The sequence below is a fragment of the Lepidochelys olivacea genome (assembly GCF_965140295.1).
Source record: "Lepidochelys olivacea isolate rLepOli2 genome assembly, chromosome: 6".
NCBI lineage: Eukaryota > Metazoa > Chordata > Testudines > Cheloniidae > Lepidochelys > Lepidochelys olivacea.
The window spans coordinates 120156023-120172708 of NC_140416.1; the positions used below are offsets into that span (position 1 = coordinate 120156023).

A 16686-nucleotide genomic window follows, 5' to 3' on the forward strand; every position below is an offset into this window, starting at 1 on the left:
GTGTTTTGTTCATAAATATGGGGAAAGAGCATCAGTGTTTAGAGAATTGAAATGTACCTTATGCACTTGAGTCAAGTCTACCTTAGGGTTTGCTGGTATAGCTACCCTGGCAAACCCCTCCTAGTGTAGGCAGTTATATTGGCCAAAAAGTGCGTTTATGGGTATGGCCTACTGACGAGCAACATGCGCTATACTGCCAGAAGCACTTCTTTGCCCATTTAATTTTGTCTACGCTGGGGCTCTTTCTGATATAAACATGTTGCCAAGAAAAAAACTCCCTAGTTGACATTACAATATGGGGAAGTTTCTCAGGTAGGCCTGGCTTCGTTACAGATGTGGCTAACCCCAGTCCTGGTTTTGAACACATCTGCATTGGGGGCTTTGACTCCATCCCTCACATGTAACAGGACCTGCATGTTCTCAGGGCTTCTCCTCCTGTAGGGTGCTGCAGCTGATGCTGCTGTAAGGCTGCGCTCCCAGCGTGGGAGTTAATCCATCCCCCCAGGAGGTGGGACTGATGTAGAGAGAAGCTTGCCTATTGACAGCGATCTACAGATGGGGTGAGGTCAGTAGAACCACAGCATGCAGGGGGGTGAATTTTTCACACCTCTGAGCAACATACTTCTATCAAGAGAGGCCTGGAGTGTAGACCAGGCTCTGCCTAAAGTGGGGGGAGGGGAAAAGACATCTCAGACCCTGAATTAGAATTTACCCTTTATTTAGCAAATTCTGGGGCTCAGTTCTGCTCCCTTGTGCTCAGACTGAGACTTGCCTTCCTCTGGGAGGCTGAGGTGGTTTGATAAAGGAGTCTACGTATGTGCAATATCAATATAATCACCAAGACAGCCTACTGGACAAGAATATGCAAGTCATGCTCTATGCACCCAGCTACTTAAAGCACAGGTTAGGCTGGTTGGATGGCAGCTGGCCCTCATCACTCCTGCTCGCTCAGGCAGCTGCAGCAGTTGTCTTCTTTCCCCTTCGGTATGTACATTTTTTTTCCTCCTCCAAGACTCAAGGGAAGTTTCGCTTGGAGGTTTCAGACCGTCTCATGCTCATGCCTGTCTTGTCCTAACAGGGTGACCAGGGTCCCACCCATCACCCCAAAGGTGATCACACTAACCCCTATCTAGTTACAAAATATTTTCCTCCAACAGCTGCTATTTGTACCTTGCTGAGCTGGGCCTGGCTGCTGTGAAGCGACAGCATTTGATCTTATCTTTGTGGGGTGGGGGGGGAAGTCTCCTTCTTCCTTACTTTAACTAAAGCTCAAAGCCAAATCACACCCCATCCTTTCTAGGGTGGTTTTGCTGCTCTTTCCCGTAGGAATAGAAAGGAGAGCAGCACTTGCACCTGCCTAATGTTTAGTTTGCAATGTAGGTGTAGCTGTGGTGGTCCCGGGCTACAAGAGAGAGGAGGTTGGGGAGGGGATATCATTTATTGGACCAACTTCTGCGGGTGAGAGAGCAGCTCTAGAGCCACACAGCTCTTCTTAGGGTCTGGGAAAGGAAATCTTAGCATCACAGCTAAATTCAAGACAGAACAGACTGTTTAGCATAAGGACTTTGAATGGTCCTTTACTATATGTGCTCACTACTTATGCTAAACAATCTGTTCCATCTCACATTTAGCTGAGCTGCTGGGATTTATTTCCTTTCCCAGACCTGAAGAGCTCTTGGAAAACTCATCCCTGTCACCCAACAGAAGTTGGTCCAATAAACGATATCCCTACGCCCACCTTGTCTCTCTGTTTCGTTGGGCTGGTGCTACCATGACTGGAGGAGCCAGGCCCATCTGCAGGTGAAATCACAGCACAGATGAACAAGACCCCACCCCACTCTTCCACTTCCTCCTCACAGGATCCACTTGGTGCTGTTCGCTTGAATATAAGTGTCAGGGACCCTGTCTCTTCTTTCAGATTTCCTTCAACGTGCCAGAGCCTTTGCTGGGCTCAGCTCCTGGGAGGTGGCCCCAGAAGAGCAGCAGCCCCGAAGAGTTGAGACCCACTGCTGCCCTGAGGAAAGGTTGGTGGTAATGGATTAGTTAAATTATCATTTTACTTTTTAACACATTGTCCTGCATGGTCCGAGGACGAGAGCTGTGCGGGACGGAAACACGTACTCATAAGGGCTGCTACTTGCTGTTTTTGAGAGAGAAAATTGCTCAACCCCTTCAGCAGGGGGCCAGCACCCTCCCTTTGCATCCATGTGAGTAAGGGGAAAGTGTTTTAGGATATGTCTGCACTGCAATTAGACACCCGCAGTTGGCCCATGCCAGCTGACCCAGGCTCACGCTAAGGGGCTGTTTTATGGCAGTGTAGGCCCAAGCTCTAGGACACTGTGAAGTGGAAGGGTCCCAGAGCCCAGGCTGCAGCCTGGGCACAAACCACCATTAAACAGCCCCAGAGCCACTGTGGGTGTCTTAACTGCAGCACAGACATGCCCTGACATAAACCCAAGCCAGCCACCTTTCCTAGCTGTTACAAATGTCAATAGCACAGAGATACTTTTTGACTGGCCCCAGGGGGAGCCTGATTTCTCCTCTCCCCTTCAGCTGCTAGTCCTGAGGCTCAGGTTGGAAATGAAGGGAGTGGTTGAGATGCAGATACCTCCACTCAACAAAAACCATTGCTGCAGAACAGTTCCAGGCTGCATTGCAGGAGGCAGGGCCTTCGGTGATTCCAAACTGGACTGCTGCTTACTTTTCCTACCGGCAACTGTCTGCTGCCAGAGGCTGGGTAGAATATCCCTACACCAGCAGGTCTGGTAACGGTGCAGTGGGGCCCCTCTCCCACACGATGTGTTTTGATCCAGTTGAATTGGAGCCGGTGATTCACAGCGATCCTGGTCAGTCACATCCCCAGCCTCGTGTGGGCATATGAAAGAAGCACCCACACATATGCTTTGTTTTGTGGCAACTAGCTGTTCCCCTGCCCTGCCCCTTGCCGGAGGCGTTACTTGTAGAGCGTGTATCTTTTAGAAAGAAGCTAGACCCTCCTTTCTTTGGTCCTTTTGAATGTTTTTATTCGCTGTGACTGAGGCTTGCATTCAAAATAAAGTGACTGCTACATCGCTCTGCCTGGCAAAACTCTCTCTGGAAAAGTGCTCGCGTCACATGTTCGTTCCATTCCCATTGGCAGGAGGGACGCACGGGTGGACAGCTGCAGTTCTTCCTTGCTTCCCCCATGGCACGGAACTGGACAACGTCACAAAGGGAATTTGTTTTGAAAGTGTGTGTGATGCGAAAACAGGATTCTTATGGAAACTGTTCTCTCAGGCCTTCATTGTAATCCACACAGGCTAGTACACCCTCTGGATAAGTGTGCAAAATCCCCATGAAAAGGCAATTAATTACACAGATTAAAAATGTAACAGGTCACAGACTTTATGAAGTACAACTGTGAGCAGTCAGGCCTCAGGAGGATGGACTGGTGCATGGAACTGCTGTTCAGACAAGAGTAGCTATGTACCCAGCCTCATGAGACCTCCTGGGGCAGTCATGCAGCCCAGTTAATTCGGCTCCCACACCATTGGACATAGTCAAACAGCATTTAAACACCCACTGCAGAAAGCATGATCAACCCAGCATCTTGAGCACAACCCTTGGTTGAGCCTGGCTTCTGGCAGGAACCAAGCCAGACTTGAGGGGGACCGGAATCTGATGTTCTAAAATTAGCCAGCCAGTACCATTTGAGCATAGTTCTACCCAACTAAGTTTTGCAGTGGGTATGGCTGTGTCCACATTCATTCCAGTGTAGGGAGCGGTGAAAGAGCACAAGCTAAGGGTTCTTCTGAAGGGTGGGGTGAGGAATTCATTCATTAAAACTGATTTTCAAATACTGCACTAATTTGAAATAAGAACCCACTTTTTCTCTCCCTCTGAACTACACCACAGTGTGAACTATTGCCTGAAGTTTTACATCACTTTATTTCAGGGCAAATTGTACAAGAAGAGAAAGTCGGATAAGGCAGATCTAGAATGCACATTTTATTAAAGTAAAAAAAAAAAAAAAAAAAATAACCAGACAACATGGGTAAGGGAGACAAGAACCTTTTTATACTCTGCCTATCCAATAATAATCCTCTCTTTTGTTCATGGCTACTCTACTGTAACAAATATCTGTTCTAGTCTAATGTTAAGGTTGTCCAGTTAAATCATTTGAAGATCCTTTAACCAAGTTAACCTTTACCTATTTAGAGTTTCTTTTCAGAAACATTCATATATTATACAGGATATACAGATTTTGAAACAAGACACTTAAAAACACACGACTATAGCCGCAACACTATCATAGCTGCATTGTAGTGATTAAGTTGTTCAGCCAGCTGTAGACTCTATATGTACAATTAGTTTTTAAGAGTGTTATTTACAAAGATGGGCTAAAAGCTGTCTGTCATCTAAAAGGCAAAGGCTCTTGTGTTTAAGTATGTGCAGTTTCATAGCCCTGTGAAAACACAATTATATACACTGTAAACAGCACAGAGCATGAAAATTTCCTCCTCCCAAGAGAAAGTGTATGTGCACTAATATTCCTCTTCCGCATCTGCTGCTCCTCCTCCTCTGGTTTTCTTGTGAAGAGTGCGGTTAAAGCTGTGGCATGCAGGGACCCAATGATTGTCATGAAGACCTAATTTACACCCAGGGATGCCTTTTTGAGACTTGTGACAGCACATCCAATACCCTGGGCCATATGGTAAAGCTTGACAGTAGGGTTTGGGATGCCACCGGCACAGTGACACATCCCCTTTCACATACTTCTTCTTGCACTGCTTGCACGGATCTTCTTTGTAACGTGGATCACGGACCCAGCGGGAATCAGCTGGCCTTATGTTGTAGTATTCAATGATAAATTTGAAGTAACAACAAGTACATTTCAGAGCGACTAGACTCCTAGTGGGGAGCAATCTGAAGATCTTAACCATGATGTGGTGGGGCAGGAAGGCCATATACTGCTGAGGCTCCAAAAGCTGCTGAATTTTAAACCGAGTCTCCAAAAAGTCATGAGACACCTGCCTTTTCAAACAAGAAGTGTCAAGTACCTGCAAAGCACTTTCCATGGGAGATACTGAAAGGGCAAACGGCTCTATGGAAGCACTATTTCTCTCATACATTTTATTATCAGCAGCATCCCCAGTTTGGCCCACTTCTCCTGGCTTTTCTTTAGTACTTTTCCCTAACCCTGTGTGCTCTTGCTTGTTTTGGTGACCAGGATACAGAAAGAACAGCCTCCCTGGAAGTGGATCTTCACCAAAGCTAAAATTAGAAGGCTGCTCTTTCCTGCACCCCTTCTCTGTCTTGGTGACCGATATACTGATGGATAAAGACTCTCTCCTTGTCGGATGCAAATTCAGATTAGGAATAGATACAGGTTCTCTAGCTGAACAATCAACAGTCGTACTCTCGCTCTGCATGGCATCCGAGGACAGCTCAACAGCTACTGGAAATGCAGAAGGGACAGATCCCAGAGGTTCCACGATCATTTCAGAATCACCTCTGCTGCTGGGTCTCACTGAGGGTTCTTGATCATGCTTAACACTGATGTTCACCATGTGGATATCCACAGCTGCTACTGCCCCCAAGGACTGCTGACCAGAAGCAGCTCCTTCCCATAATTCATCAGCAGCCGAAGGGCCACGCTTTGTTCTCTGTCCAGCATCATCCACTGTAACGGGATCTTTTAAACTTACCTCCTGGCCAAGGACTTTGGAAGATACCTTCCCAGTGTCACACTCAGACTGCGTGCCATTCGCCAGTAACATCCGCCCTATGTTTCTCCGGAAGCTGTTGTTCCTGGATAGGCTCCCTGCTTCACGTTCGCTCTGGCGCCTCAAGCACTCAGATTCAAGCTTTGCAACCATGTCCAACACACGCACAGGCTCGTTCTGCTGCTCACCACTCCCACAGGTCCCTTTTTCAGAATGTACCTCGCAGGCCCCAGGGGCAGAGAAAGGGTCAGAAGCAGGAAGTGCACCTTTGGATTGCCCACTCAGTCTTGTAGTAGAAGCGTTCGTGCAGTTTTTGGTGCAGTCGGCCAGCAAAGCACTTGCTCTGTGTTCTAGAAAAGCTACCATCTCGATTACAGATAAGGATCGACCTGGAAATATCCCTTCACCATTGTCATTAACGTAATGTACAGAACAGTGCTCAATGCCGCAAGCAAAAGGCTCAGGCTGGGTGCATCTCCTGTTTGCCTCTCTCATCCTTTCTAATTGAATCTTTGCTTTTATAAGATCCATGGATTTCTTCCTTCGTTTAGCTGATCTTCCATCTATATCCCAGGTGCTTTTAAGTTTCATTGAGCCCATCCTATTGTTGTTGCACTGCTGGGCTGCAAAGAAGGCAATCTTTTCCTTGGTATTCCCAGGTTTCACGACAGCCCAGATATCTAACGGTCCTTCCCCCTCATCCCCCTGGTGGATTGTTGCAGTTGGGGCATTCTTCTTCTTCTCAACACTTGGGCCTTCTGCTGGAGCTTTCCCACTCATATTGCACATAGTATTAGGATAAATAATTCCCAAAGGCTTTCGAGATGGAGTCACGAGCGGGGACGTAGGTAAAATGCTCAGTTTGGTGCAGTTGTTCTTATACTTTTCCTCCTGTGCTGACCTTTGATGGTTCATATGCAGGCCCCTCAGGGAATCTTGGCTTATATCTAGAGATCGCTCTTTCTTCTGTAACTTGAGGTATGGCTTTAAGTGCATGCCAGAAGCCCTAGAAAACAAAATAAAAGGAATTATTGTAAAAGCTGCCCAGGGCTCACTTCCCCCTGAATGTGAGTGTCATAAGAACAAGGCCCACAACTGGGGACAGGAGCCACAGGAGGGGGCCAGAGCCAGGAGAGAGAGCGAGCCAGAATGGCTACAGGGGCAGCAACGATTGCAGTGTTCCCAGCCTGTGATGTCACTGCAGTTCACCCTTGGAGAACTTCCGTTAGCACCCTGTTAATGCTTTGATAAGCCCCAACGACCACAGAAAGGTTCCATTATAATTTCTCTAAAATGTCATGGCAACAGATTTGAAATGTAAATATTCTCCCCAAAGCGTTTTAGGTTCCACCCAGGGTTCAGTTGTTATAACTATTGATTTAGTCTAGATCCTTGATGCATTCATGGTTTAACCAAACTGTAAGCCCCTTCTCTCTCTCCCTCTCTCACCCTCCCAACCCCCCAAACTTGATATCCAGTCAAGTAGATATCCTTATCTACTGAAAAGGGGTTTTATAAAAAATGATTCAAGCTGAGTAGAGAAATTAGCAATTGTAATTATACCATTATACAAAGAAAGAAAAGGAGGACTTGTGGCACCTTAGAGACTAACCAATTTATTTGAGCATGAGCTTTCGTGAGCCACAGCTCACTTCATCGGATGCATACCGTGGAAACTGCAGCAGACTTTATATATACACAGAGAATATGAAACAATACCTCCTCCCACCCCACTGTCCTGCTGGTAATAGCTTATCTAAAGTGATCATCAGGTGGGTCATTTCCAGCACAAATCCAGGTTTTCTCACCCTCCACCCCCTCACACACTTTGGATGGGCTATCACCAGCAGGAGAGTGAATTTGTGTGGGGGGGTGGAGGGTGAGAAAACCTGGATTTGTGCTGGAAATGGCCCACCTGATGATCACTTTAGATAAGCTATTACCAGCAGGACAGTGGGGTGGGAGGAGGTATTGTTTCATATTCTCTGTGTATATATAAAGTCTGCTGCCGTTTCCACGGTATGCATCCGATGAAGTGAGCTGTGGCTCACGAAAGCTCATGCTCAAATAAATTGGTTAGTCTCTAAGGTGCCACAAGTACTCCTTTTCTTTTCTTAATATGTTGTTAACAACCAGTTAAATGCATTTGCCTATGGAGAGATCAATGTTCTGTGCAGGATAAGCCTGAAAACAACTTACAGAAAAAAAAAACCTACACCTCTCCCCCGATACAACTCGACCCGATATAACACAAATTTGGATAGAATGTGGTAAAACAGCGCTCGGGGTGGGGGGCGGGGCTGCGCGCTCCGACACGCTGCTTTGAGCGGCGTGTTAAGGGTGCCGGGCCGGGGCCGAGGGATTGGATGGTTTGGAGATTCTGGGGGCAAGGCAGTCAGGGGACAGGGGTGTTGGATAAGGCGTGGGAGTCCCAGGGGCCCATCAGGGGGCGGGGGTGTGGATAGGGGTCGGGGCAGTCAGGGGACAGGGAGTGCGGGGGTTTAGTAGGGAGTGGGGTCAGACAGGCGACAAGTAGCAGGGGGGGCTTAGTTAGGGGGTGGGGTCTTGGAGGGCTGGTTGGGGCGGGGGGTCTCTGGAGGGGGTAGTCAGGGAACAAGGAGCGGGGGGGGTTGGATGGGTCAGGGGTTCTGAGGGATCAGTCAGGGGGCGGGAAGTGACTATTAACGGAAATGCTTGAGTCCAAAGCAAGTTCAATATAATGCGGTTTCACCTATAACGCAGTAAGATTTTTTGACCCCCGAGGACCGCATTACATCGGGGTAGAGGTGTAGATATCAAATTAAGACTTTGCTATATTTTGCATTGTTATGAACTGAGCAAGTATGAAGCTGAAGTTTTTATATTGAGAATCTAACAGCTATAAATGAGACACAGACTGAAACAGAAGTGGCATTTCTATTGCAGCAGGATCACACTCTCAGAGCCTCCTTTCCCCATGGACATTTATACATTTGTAATTCTACTCCGGTAAAAACCTAAAGCTGCAGGAAGGCCTAGGGGGAGCACCCAGACTGCCATGGGGGAGAGGCAGGACTAATTACCAGCAGCCTTCCATCTCTGGTCTCATTGGACTGTCACACAAGCATATTACAGGAAGAGCTATAGGGTACGTTTCCATGGCAACGGATTAACATTTTTACATTGTAAAGCCTGTTTTGAAACTAGGATAATCTCTCTTCCTGTTTGGACAGCTACTCCAAAACCAGCATCTCTACCTTTGCCTTTCTGCTCAGAAAAGTCTCTTCAAAGCATCATGGAGCTCCATGGTGGCTGTCGTGGAATGATTTACAGATCAAATGTCCCCAGTCAATAGACAAGAGGTTTTTCTAATTGTCCACCTACTGACTCCAACCTGGGGCCCAGCAGGCTAGTTGGGCTCTCTCCTTCTCACACACCACAGCAGAGGCTCTGTATGATACCCTCAGTTACACTTGGGCCATCCCAAGCTAGTTTTTCAACTCGGCCTAAGGTAGGAACCCAGCCTCTGAGGAGAAAAGTAGAACATTCAGCAAAGAGTGTTTGCTAGAAGCTAAGATTCCTCAACTCCAGTTGCCAGCGTCAAATGCATTGGAGCTTGGGGACAACAGTTCTAGACTGAGTCACTGCAGCAGATTGCCCAAAGCCAGGGAACTCCTTTCACAGTGCTGAGAGGGTGGCTCTGCCTTTGTTCTCCCTTTCCAGTTCGCTCACCACCTTGACCTTCATGGCAGAAGGGAAAGAAGAGTATGCGGTACCCACCGAACCTGAGATCTATGCTGTGTACACTGGGAACTGCTGGACAGGAGGTCTTGATCATTGGCTAGTCTACCTTCCCAGAAGATTCACAATCTAGAGATCCAATACCACCTTCCCATCATCCCACTGCTCCCAGCCTGTGCGTGGTAGGGAGATTGCAACCTCTCATCACATGCAGACTGTGCCATGGTCATCTCTGTGCTTGTCGCCGACTGGGTTAGTGCAATAGGCGCCACTGGGCATTATACCCGAGGCCATTTGGAAGCTCCAGCTTGTGCAGGACGTGGCTGCTAAGTCTCTTCTGGGCGCAATTCAAGGCATTCACTTTGACTCCTCTCTTGGATCGAGACCACCTCTTCCTCGGTATTCCAACAGTTGTGACCGTGCCCTCTGTTTTCCTTCCAAGTTGGTTTCTGAACGACACAACCCTCAGATCTGCTTCCCTCGCCCAACTTTCTGATCAGCTGTGTCCTCTCAGGCTGCGCTCAGGAAGTAATGAGGGCGAGGTCTCTACACTCCCCGGAAGAGAGGCCTCCCAGAAAAATCCAGGCTGCTGCGTGCAGAAAGTGGCGCTTGTGGTACAGTCGGTGGCACTCTTTCCTCTTCATGCTGGAACTGCGCTGCTGAAGTGCCCCCTTTCCCACTAGAAACAAAGGCAGGTTTCAGAGCAGCAGCCCTGTCAGTCTGCATTCGCAAAAAGAAAAGGAGGACTCGCAGCACCTTAGAGACTAATTTTTACTAGAAATAAAACAACTTCTGGCCCCTTAGAACTGCAGGTCCCTTGCAGAGAGCGAGCGAGCGCTGCAGTTACATAGACATTTTTGCCTTTTGGAGTCCAGTAATTTGGAAGTACAAAATAAAACTCCCAGATGGAATTTCTAGTGCCAGGAAAATTTGTAAGATCGAACAGAGCCTCATTTCTCCTTTTTCACATATTTTCTGACATGCACTAAGCAGGGCAATCAGCAAAGCATCCTTCATTAAGGAGACTGCCGCTGAACATAAGGCAAGGTATTAAATTAATAAAATAGAACTGAACTAATTACTCCAACATGCTTAGCCAGCAGAATTGGTACAGCTGCTCAAGGCTATTTCTGGTTTATGGCAAGAGAAAGAGTAGAATCACAGATCATCTATTATGGATTCTTCGTTTAAGTTCTCACATTTCTGCCAGTATTTAAGTTACTGGTGGGCGAGGTGGAGACTACTACTGAAGGCTGAACAGATTATATCATATATCAGAAAGTCATAGTTTACTTAAGTTTTATTGCCAGAACAATTGCCGCATTTGAATTCAGAGTTCAATTACAGTGTCTCTCTCTAGAATTGCTGAAAATCCTAATAGCTTTAGACAGTGATAAGGAAGCACTGCTAATTCCATCTGACCAACAGACTGGGGGTGCCATCAGTTTATCAAACTTTTCAGCCATTGGGGAGACAGCAAGCTGCATTTTAAAAGAATTTCACAGACTTTACAGCAAAAAGTTTATTGGGGAAAAGTTCTCATCCACTGCAATGTGAAGATTAGAAAAAAGAGCTAGTTTTAGATGAACCAGCAAGCATTTTCCCCACCCCCAGAGTAACAGCACATGTTCAAATTCTAGAAGCTATAAAAGAAACAAGAGTCTTCTCATCAGAACTCGCTCACAATATGAACCATAGCCTAGACACCCTTTAACTCAATTCCTGCTGCACTCCAGTGCTACAGGCTAGTTACTGCGGGAGCTGCAGGTAAGTTTTTTTAAACTGAGCATTTTAAAGTGAGTTAAATACAAGAGTGATTCACAAGATCGGGGTCTTACCCTTTGTGGTATTAAAGTCAATTTGTTTGCCTCTACCATGGTGCCTCAGATGTTTTATGTATAGACAATGACATTGTAGAAGTTATCAGGTGGGAGCTGGAAGCTTTGGCACCTGGTTAATGAACAGTTAGGGCTTTGGGGCCCCCGGGAAGAACGTTACCTGGATGTTTCTTCTAAAAAGGATCAGCAGTAAAATAATTAGCTATGTTATTTAAAGTATCATTTTATCTTTAAACCACTGAGATAATGGGGCAGTTCACGCACCTATAAGGGTGCATCCTCACTAGGAAAAGAGGTGTTGACTCATATTAAAACTATAAACTGCCTTGTCTTCACTAGGATTTTACCAAATTATTTAACATGTGTTAGTTAACACAAGTTAAGAACACACCTTTATTCCTAGTGAAGAGAAGACCCAAGAGCTACTGTTTCAAGCTGCCTGCAGACTCAGGTAGATGTTACTGCATCAGTTTATATTTGGAAGATCATCTTTACAATGATGAAGGCTCAGAAACCAAAGAAATTGTTCACTTTCCATGAAAGCTTAGATACAGGAGCAGAAGTCTGTAGTACGGCTGGTTAGAAGTCGTCAATCTAAACTGTTTTTCTGCTCTATGGGCCAGGCTCCCCAGTCAGACTACATCCAGAATGCACCATGGCCAGGGACTCTCAGGATTCAAGAGAGGAGGCCACAGCACATGATGGGAAATTCCATCTGGCCTATAGAGAAGAACAAGCCCATGAGGCACCAAAGCAGCACTTCCAAATCAAAAAAACCTTGGCTGAATACCAAAACATTTCAATATTCACATTTCTGCCCAAACGCTGACATTTTCCACAGGAAAAGAAAATGTTTGTTGACCCGCTCTAGTCTGCAACAAGTTCCATGGCCAAGGCTGTAGACTACAAAAGGACAGAGTCTAAATGAATTGCCTGGACCAACTACTAAACATGACCATGGGCAAAGTAACTTCGCCTTCCTGTGCCTCAGTTTCTTCATCGGCAAAATGGGGATAATGATCCAGAGCTCCTTTGTAAAGCACTTGGAAAGTTACAGATGAAGAATGCAGTGCAAGAGCTAGTTATTATTAAAATACATTTTGGTTCTGGACAACCACTTGTAAGCGTTGGTAGCCCCCAAAATCTTTTGGCCCCGATTCTCAGCCCAGAGTCTGTCACCTTTGCACGGCTCAGGCAGGGCAAAGCAGCCTAAAAGCTGCTCTACATGGCATTTCAAAGAACCCTGTGCCATAGAGCAACCTCTGGGTGGCATAAAGTCAGCATATTTGGCTCTATACACCCACTACCCTTCCCCCCGTGTGACATGGGGTGGGAGCAAGCAGGGCTGGATACAATGCATTCTTACCGATCACCACAGAGACAACAGCCTTCCCCCCCCACCCCCACCCCCCGGGGAGTCAGTGGGAGTTCTGCCCAACTTAGACTACAAGATTTGGCTGTAGGTCAATAACAGACTGATGGAGCGTCCGTCCCCCCACACTCAGTCAAGAAAGATAGGACACAGAATTTGTTTATGTTTCACACACAGGTATGAGAAGCTGAAAGCTGGCTATTTGCCCCCAGGGCCAGGAAGGTTACAAGATTTCAACATCTTTAAAAAGGAGAAATGCTTTTTATATTATTAAGCTTGAATTCGGCGCTCTATTTTGTCATTTGCATTTTCTTTACTGCATCAGTAGGAGTTGTTCTCAGTCTTGCAATAGCAACACAGATGCTCTCAATTGCCTTGTAAGCAGTAATGTTTGAAAAATAAGGGCACGACTGAACTTAGTCAGAGAAACAGGTGTCCACTTGAAGCAAAATTTAAGTTTGTACTAATCTAATTATTTACTCTCTAGGCAGACGGACCACCCTACTGATTACTGGTATTTCTGCTAGCTTTTTTAAGCTCACTGCATATTTCAAATCCTACTACAGCAATCCACTCTCCAATTATATTTTTATTTTGAAGCCATATCCCCATAAAGTTACAGCTGTTGCTACAAAAAAAAAAAAAAAACCCAAAGGCTTCTCCGAGGACATGAGCAGCAGTAACAATGTAGCTGCTGTTATCTAATTAAAAAAATATTAAGGGACAATTGTGCCCCACAGTGATTAGAACTACTGTTAATATTTCACTTAAAGGCAAAGGTTCTCCAAAGCAAGGGTTTTATCTAAGAGTTTGACTGGCACACAAAGCAGGGAATTAAGCAGTAGGCCTACATGTGTTAACCATTCATGGCCCAACTGGGGTCTGTTTGTACCGTTTGACTTGATGGAATGTCGAAGATGTGGAATTCAGTGGTTCCCTGTGGAGGCCAGCTCTGTAGGAAGTCTTCATAATAACGATCTCCCCACCTAAGGCACACTGTCACAGCCAATCCATCTTTGTTTACACGCAGGGCTCCCGCAACTGCTTTTCTTGCCCCACACAGCGTTTCACTATCTCTCTGCCACCTAGAAACTGGGGAAACAAAACAGATATAGAAACGATACTGTTAGAACACAGCCTAGTCAGGGCAGAGACTCTTCCTATTTTAGGTGTAGAAACAGGACTCAATACAATGGCGCTATGATCCTGATCAGGGTCTCTGGGCACTGCTAGGATATATCACCTCCACCAACCATCCACCTGCTTGAAAACCCAAGGTTTGATTCTACCTGTGGCTGCAACAACACTAAGCATGCTTTACATCTTCAAAGACCTTTGCAAACACCACACATGCTCCGTTATGCTTTCTGCCTAATGGCACTGCATAGAGGTATGGTTTTCAAGGCTGAAATTAAAATGTTGAAGCAGTAAAATCATCAAGACTGCCAGAAAATGATGCTAGCTTTCCAAGCTGAGTGACATACTGGATTTCAAAAAGTACAAACACATACTGCCAGGCTGCCTCAGAACTTAGTGGAAATTGTCCTCTGTTAACACCACATACAGATAAGAGAGCAAATTAGCCAGAACAAGGCTGCTATGGAGTATCTCCAATCTGTACTTTGTTGTTCTTGCAGCAGACACTATTAGCACTGCATTAACATTTGGATAGTAACAACAGCCACCTTTAAAACTGAAACCTAAAAGGAAAAAGTGAACCAGCACATGAGACCTGGAAAAACTCATGCATTAAAATGTGAGCTGCCAACAGCTTGTTCTACAGCGCATTGTTTGCTTCCTCTCTAGAGGACAATGTGCAGTGACGCCATAGTGAAGGAATGCCATTTTTCCAAGCTAACTGTAACTCCGTGACCCAGAAGATTTACCATTTATTGTAGAAAGAAAAGGAGTACTTGTGGCGCCTTAGAGACTAACCAATTTATTTGAGCATGAGCTTTCGTGAGCTACAGCTCACTTCATCGGATGCTTATGCTCAAATAAATTGGTTAGTCTCTAAGGTGCCACAAGTACTCCTTTTCTTTTTGCGAATACAGACGAACACGGCTGTTACTCTGAAACCTGTCATTTATTGTAGCAGGTTGTTCTATCCGTGACAACAGCTTTGCACAGCACTCTTCCTGCTGCCCCTTTCTTACAACGAAATCTTGGTAACATAGACAAGCAGAATCTCCTGGCAGGAGGAGGAACTTGCTAAAGCCAAGTGTTTACTGAAATCAAAAATTCTGCAGCCAGGGAGCATAGCACAATCTGTTAGCAGGTGCCTGCCTGCCAAAAAGAAAGCCTTGCCCATCAAAAAGCAACTCTCTCTTCATAGGTCTATGAATGGCTCCCCTAATCAATACTTTGCTGATGTTGATTACACCTTCTCAGCAACTCCACCCACAGCCTCACTAACACAGTTTTCCTTGAGGGGGAGAGTAAATCTGACCATGACTCATTGAAAAACTAATTAAGGTCAACTTTCCTGCAAAGAGAAGGCAAGCTGCATTCGGATACAAGTCTATGGTGGAGATTAAGAGTGGCAGCTATTTCACAGGTTTTAGAGTAATAAACTGGTTAGTCTCTAAGGTGCCACAAGTACTCCTTTTCTTTTAGCTATTTCACACACCCTTTGGAGGTGGGAAGGCAGGTCAATCAACTGCCCATATATGACTAAGCAGGAGCCTAAAAATAAAAAAGTTTACTCTGTAATCTTGCAGTCTTCACAGCGGGGAAAAAAAAAAAATCAATGCTGCATATTCCTGGCACACACAAGTTCCTTGACAAATTGGAGAACAAAAAAACACACTGAATGATAGAGCTGGTGGGGGGAATTAGAGAATTTCTGACTGACTCTATAGAACACAGAACAAGCATTTAGGTGGCTTTGAACTCACACAACAAGAATGAAAGCTTCTTACTAGAACACAAGTTCATTAGCACAGTCACAACCTAATCTGTGTGTGTGACAAAGACCTATTTGCAAACGTAAAATTGCAGCACAGAATATAATCTGTACTATAAACCACTCCCAATAAATGGTATTTTAAAAAAGAAAAATTTCTGGCCATGATAAATGCATATGCAAATGTGAGAGTAACTTGTGAGTTTCTATCAAGAATTTACACCTGGAATCTTAACAGGGAGTTAAACCAAAAAAGTTACATAAAGGTCTTTACTTATATTCTGCCTCACCAGCGCCCAATGGGAGCACTTAGGTCCTAATTTTCACCCAGGCTTTGGTGTCGCTTCCCTTTTTGGGCTCATCCACACTGGGATTTCAGACCCAGTAGGAGCTGTCACGTGTAGACATGAAGTACTACATTGGTGTGCATATAATGGCAATTGTGGCATTTTAAAAATGCCAGATACCTTGTGCATGGGTTAAAGTAACATACTGAAAAACATTTCTGTAAGCATTGTGCATGTTATTTAAGTCCATTGTGCTAGGGTAACTCCAATAAAAATATTTTAAATGCTTCTGAGCAAGCTAATATTCATAAACTAGCATGCACAGATACCATCTCCAAATCCTACCTGTAACCATACCCATACGGTACAAAGTCACACCAAAAAACCTAACAAACCAAAGCGCTCTAACTGGCGAGTGAGGCCAAACACAAGCTCCCTGGGGGTAAGTTAAAATAGCTCATTCAGAATACTGCAGAAAGGAGGAAAAAATTTAACTGCACCCAGAATTGCATTAAAATAGTCAAGGGCAAATTCACATGGCATTTTGGAACAGGCTAAAAGTGGAGGTACACCAAAGAGAGAAGTGTGTTAGGGGAGGGGCAAGAAAAACAGAGCTGAGAGACTTGTCATCAGTAATTCGTCAGAGAAAGGTGTTATTAAATGTTACTATATGGATAGCTATTGCACCCAGTATAAGACAGTTAAGGATATCCTATGTGGCATGCAACCATGATCCCACAGGTTTCACAGTGGTAGCTGTGTTAGTCTGTATCAGCAAAAACGAGGAATCTTTGTGGCACCTTAGAGACTAACATTTATTTGGGCCTAAGCTTTCGTGAGTTAGAACCCACTTCATCAG

At 45.4% G+C, this 16686-nt stretch overlaps 1 protein-coding gene across 15 annotated transcripts in view; it reads right to left on the bottom strand.

Moving 5' to 3' along the window:
- Positions 1-4001: 4001 nt before the first annotated feature.
- Positions 4002-16686, bottom strand: part of FBXO34 (F-box protein 34) — a 65508-nt gene continuing 52823 nt past the window's right edge. For 14 of the 15 annotated variants that reach the window (XM_084631528.1, XM_084631530.1, XM_084631527.1 and 11 more), the window contains 2 exons: positions 13528-13727; positions 4002-6711 (listed from right to left, as the gene is read on the bottom strand). In XM_084631528.1, the coding sequence (XP_084487654.1) occupies positions 4524-6711; positions 13528-13604 (2265 nt within the window). In that variant the 5' untranslated portion in view covers positions 13605-13727 and the 3' untranslated portion in view covers positions 4002-4523. The remainder of the gene's footprint in view (positions 6712-13527; positions 13728-16686) is intronic. The other variant, XM_084631524.1, reaches the window with a different exon arrangement.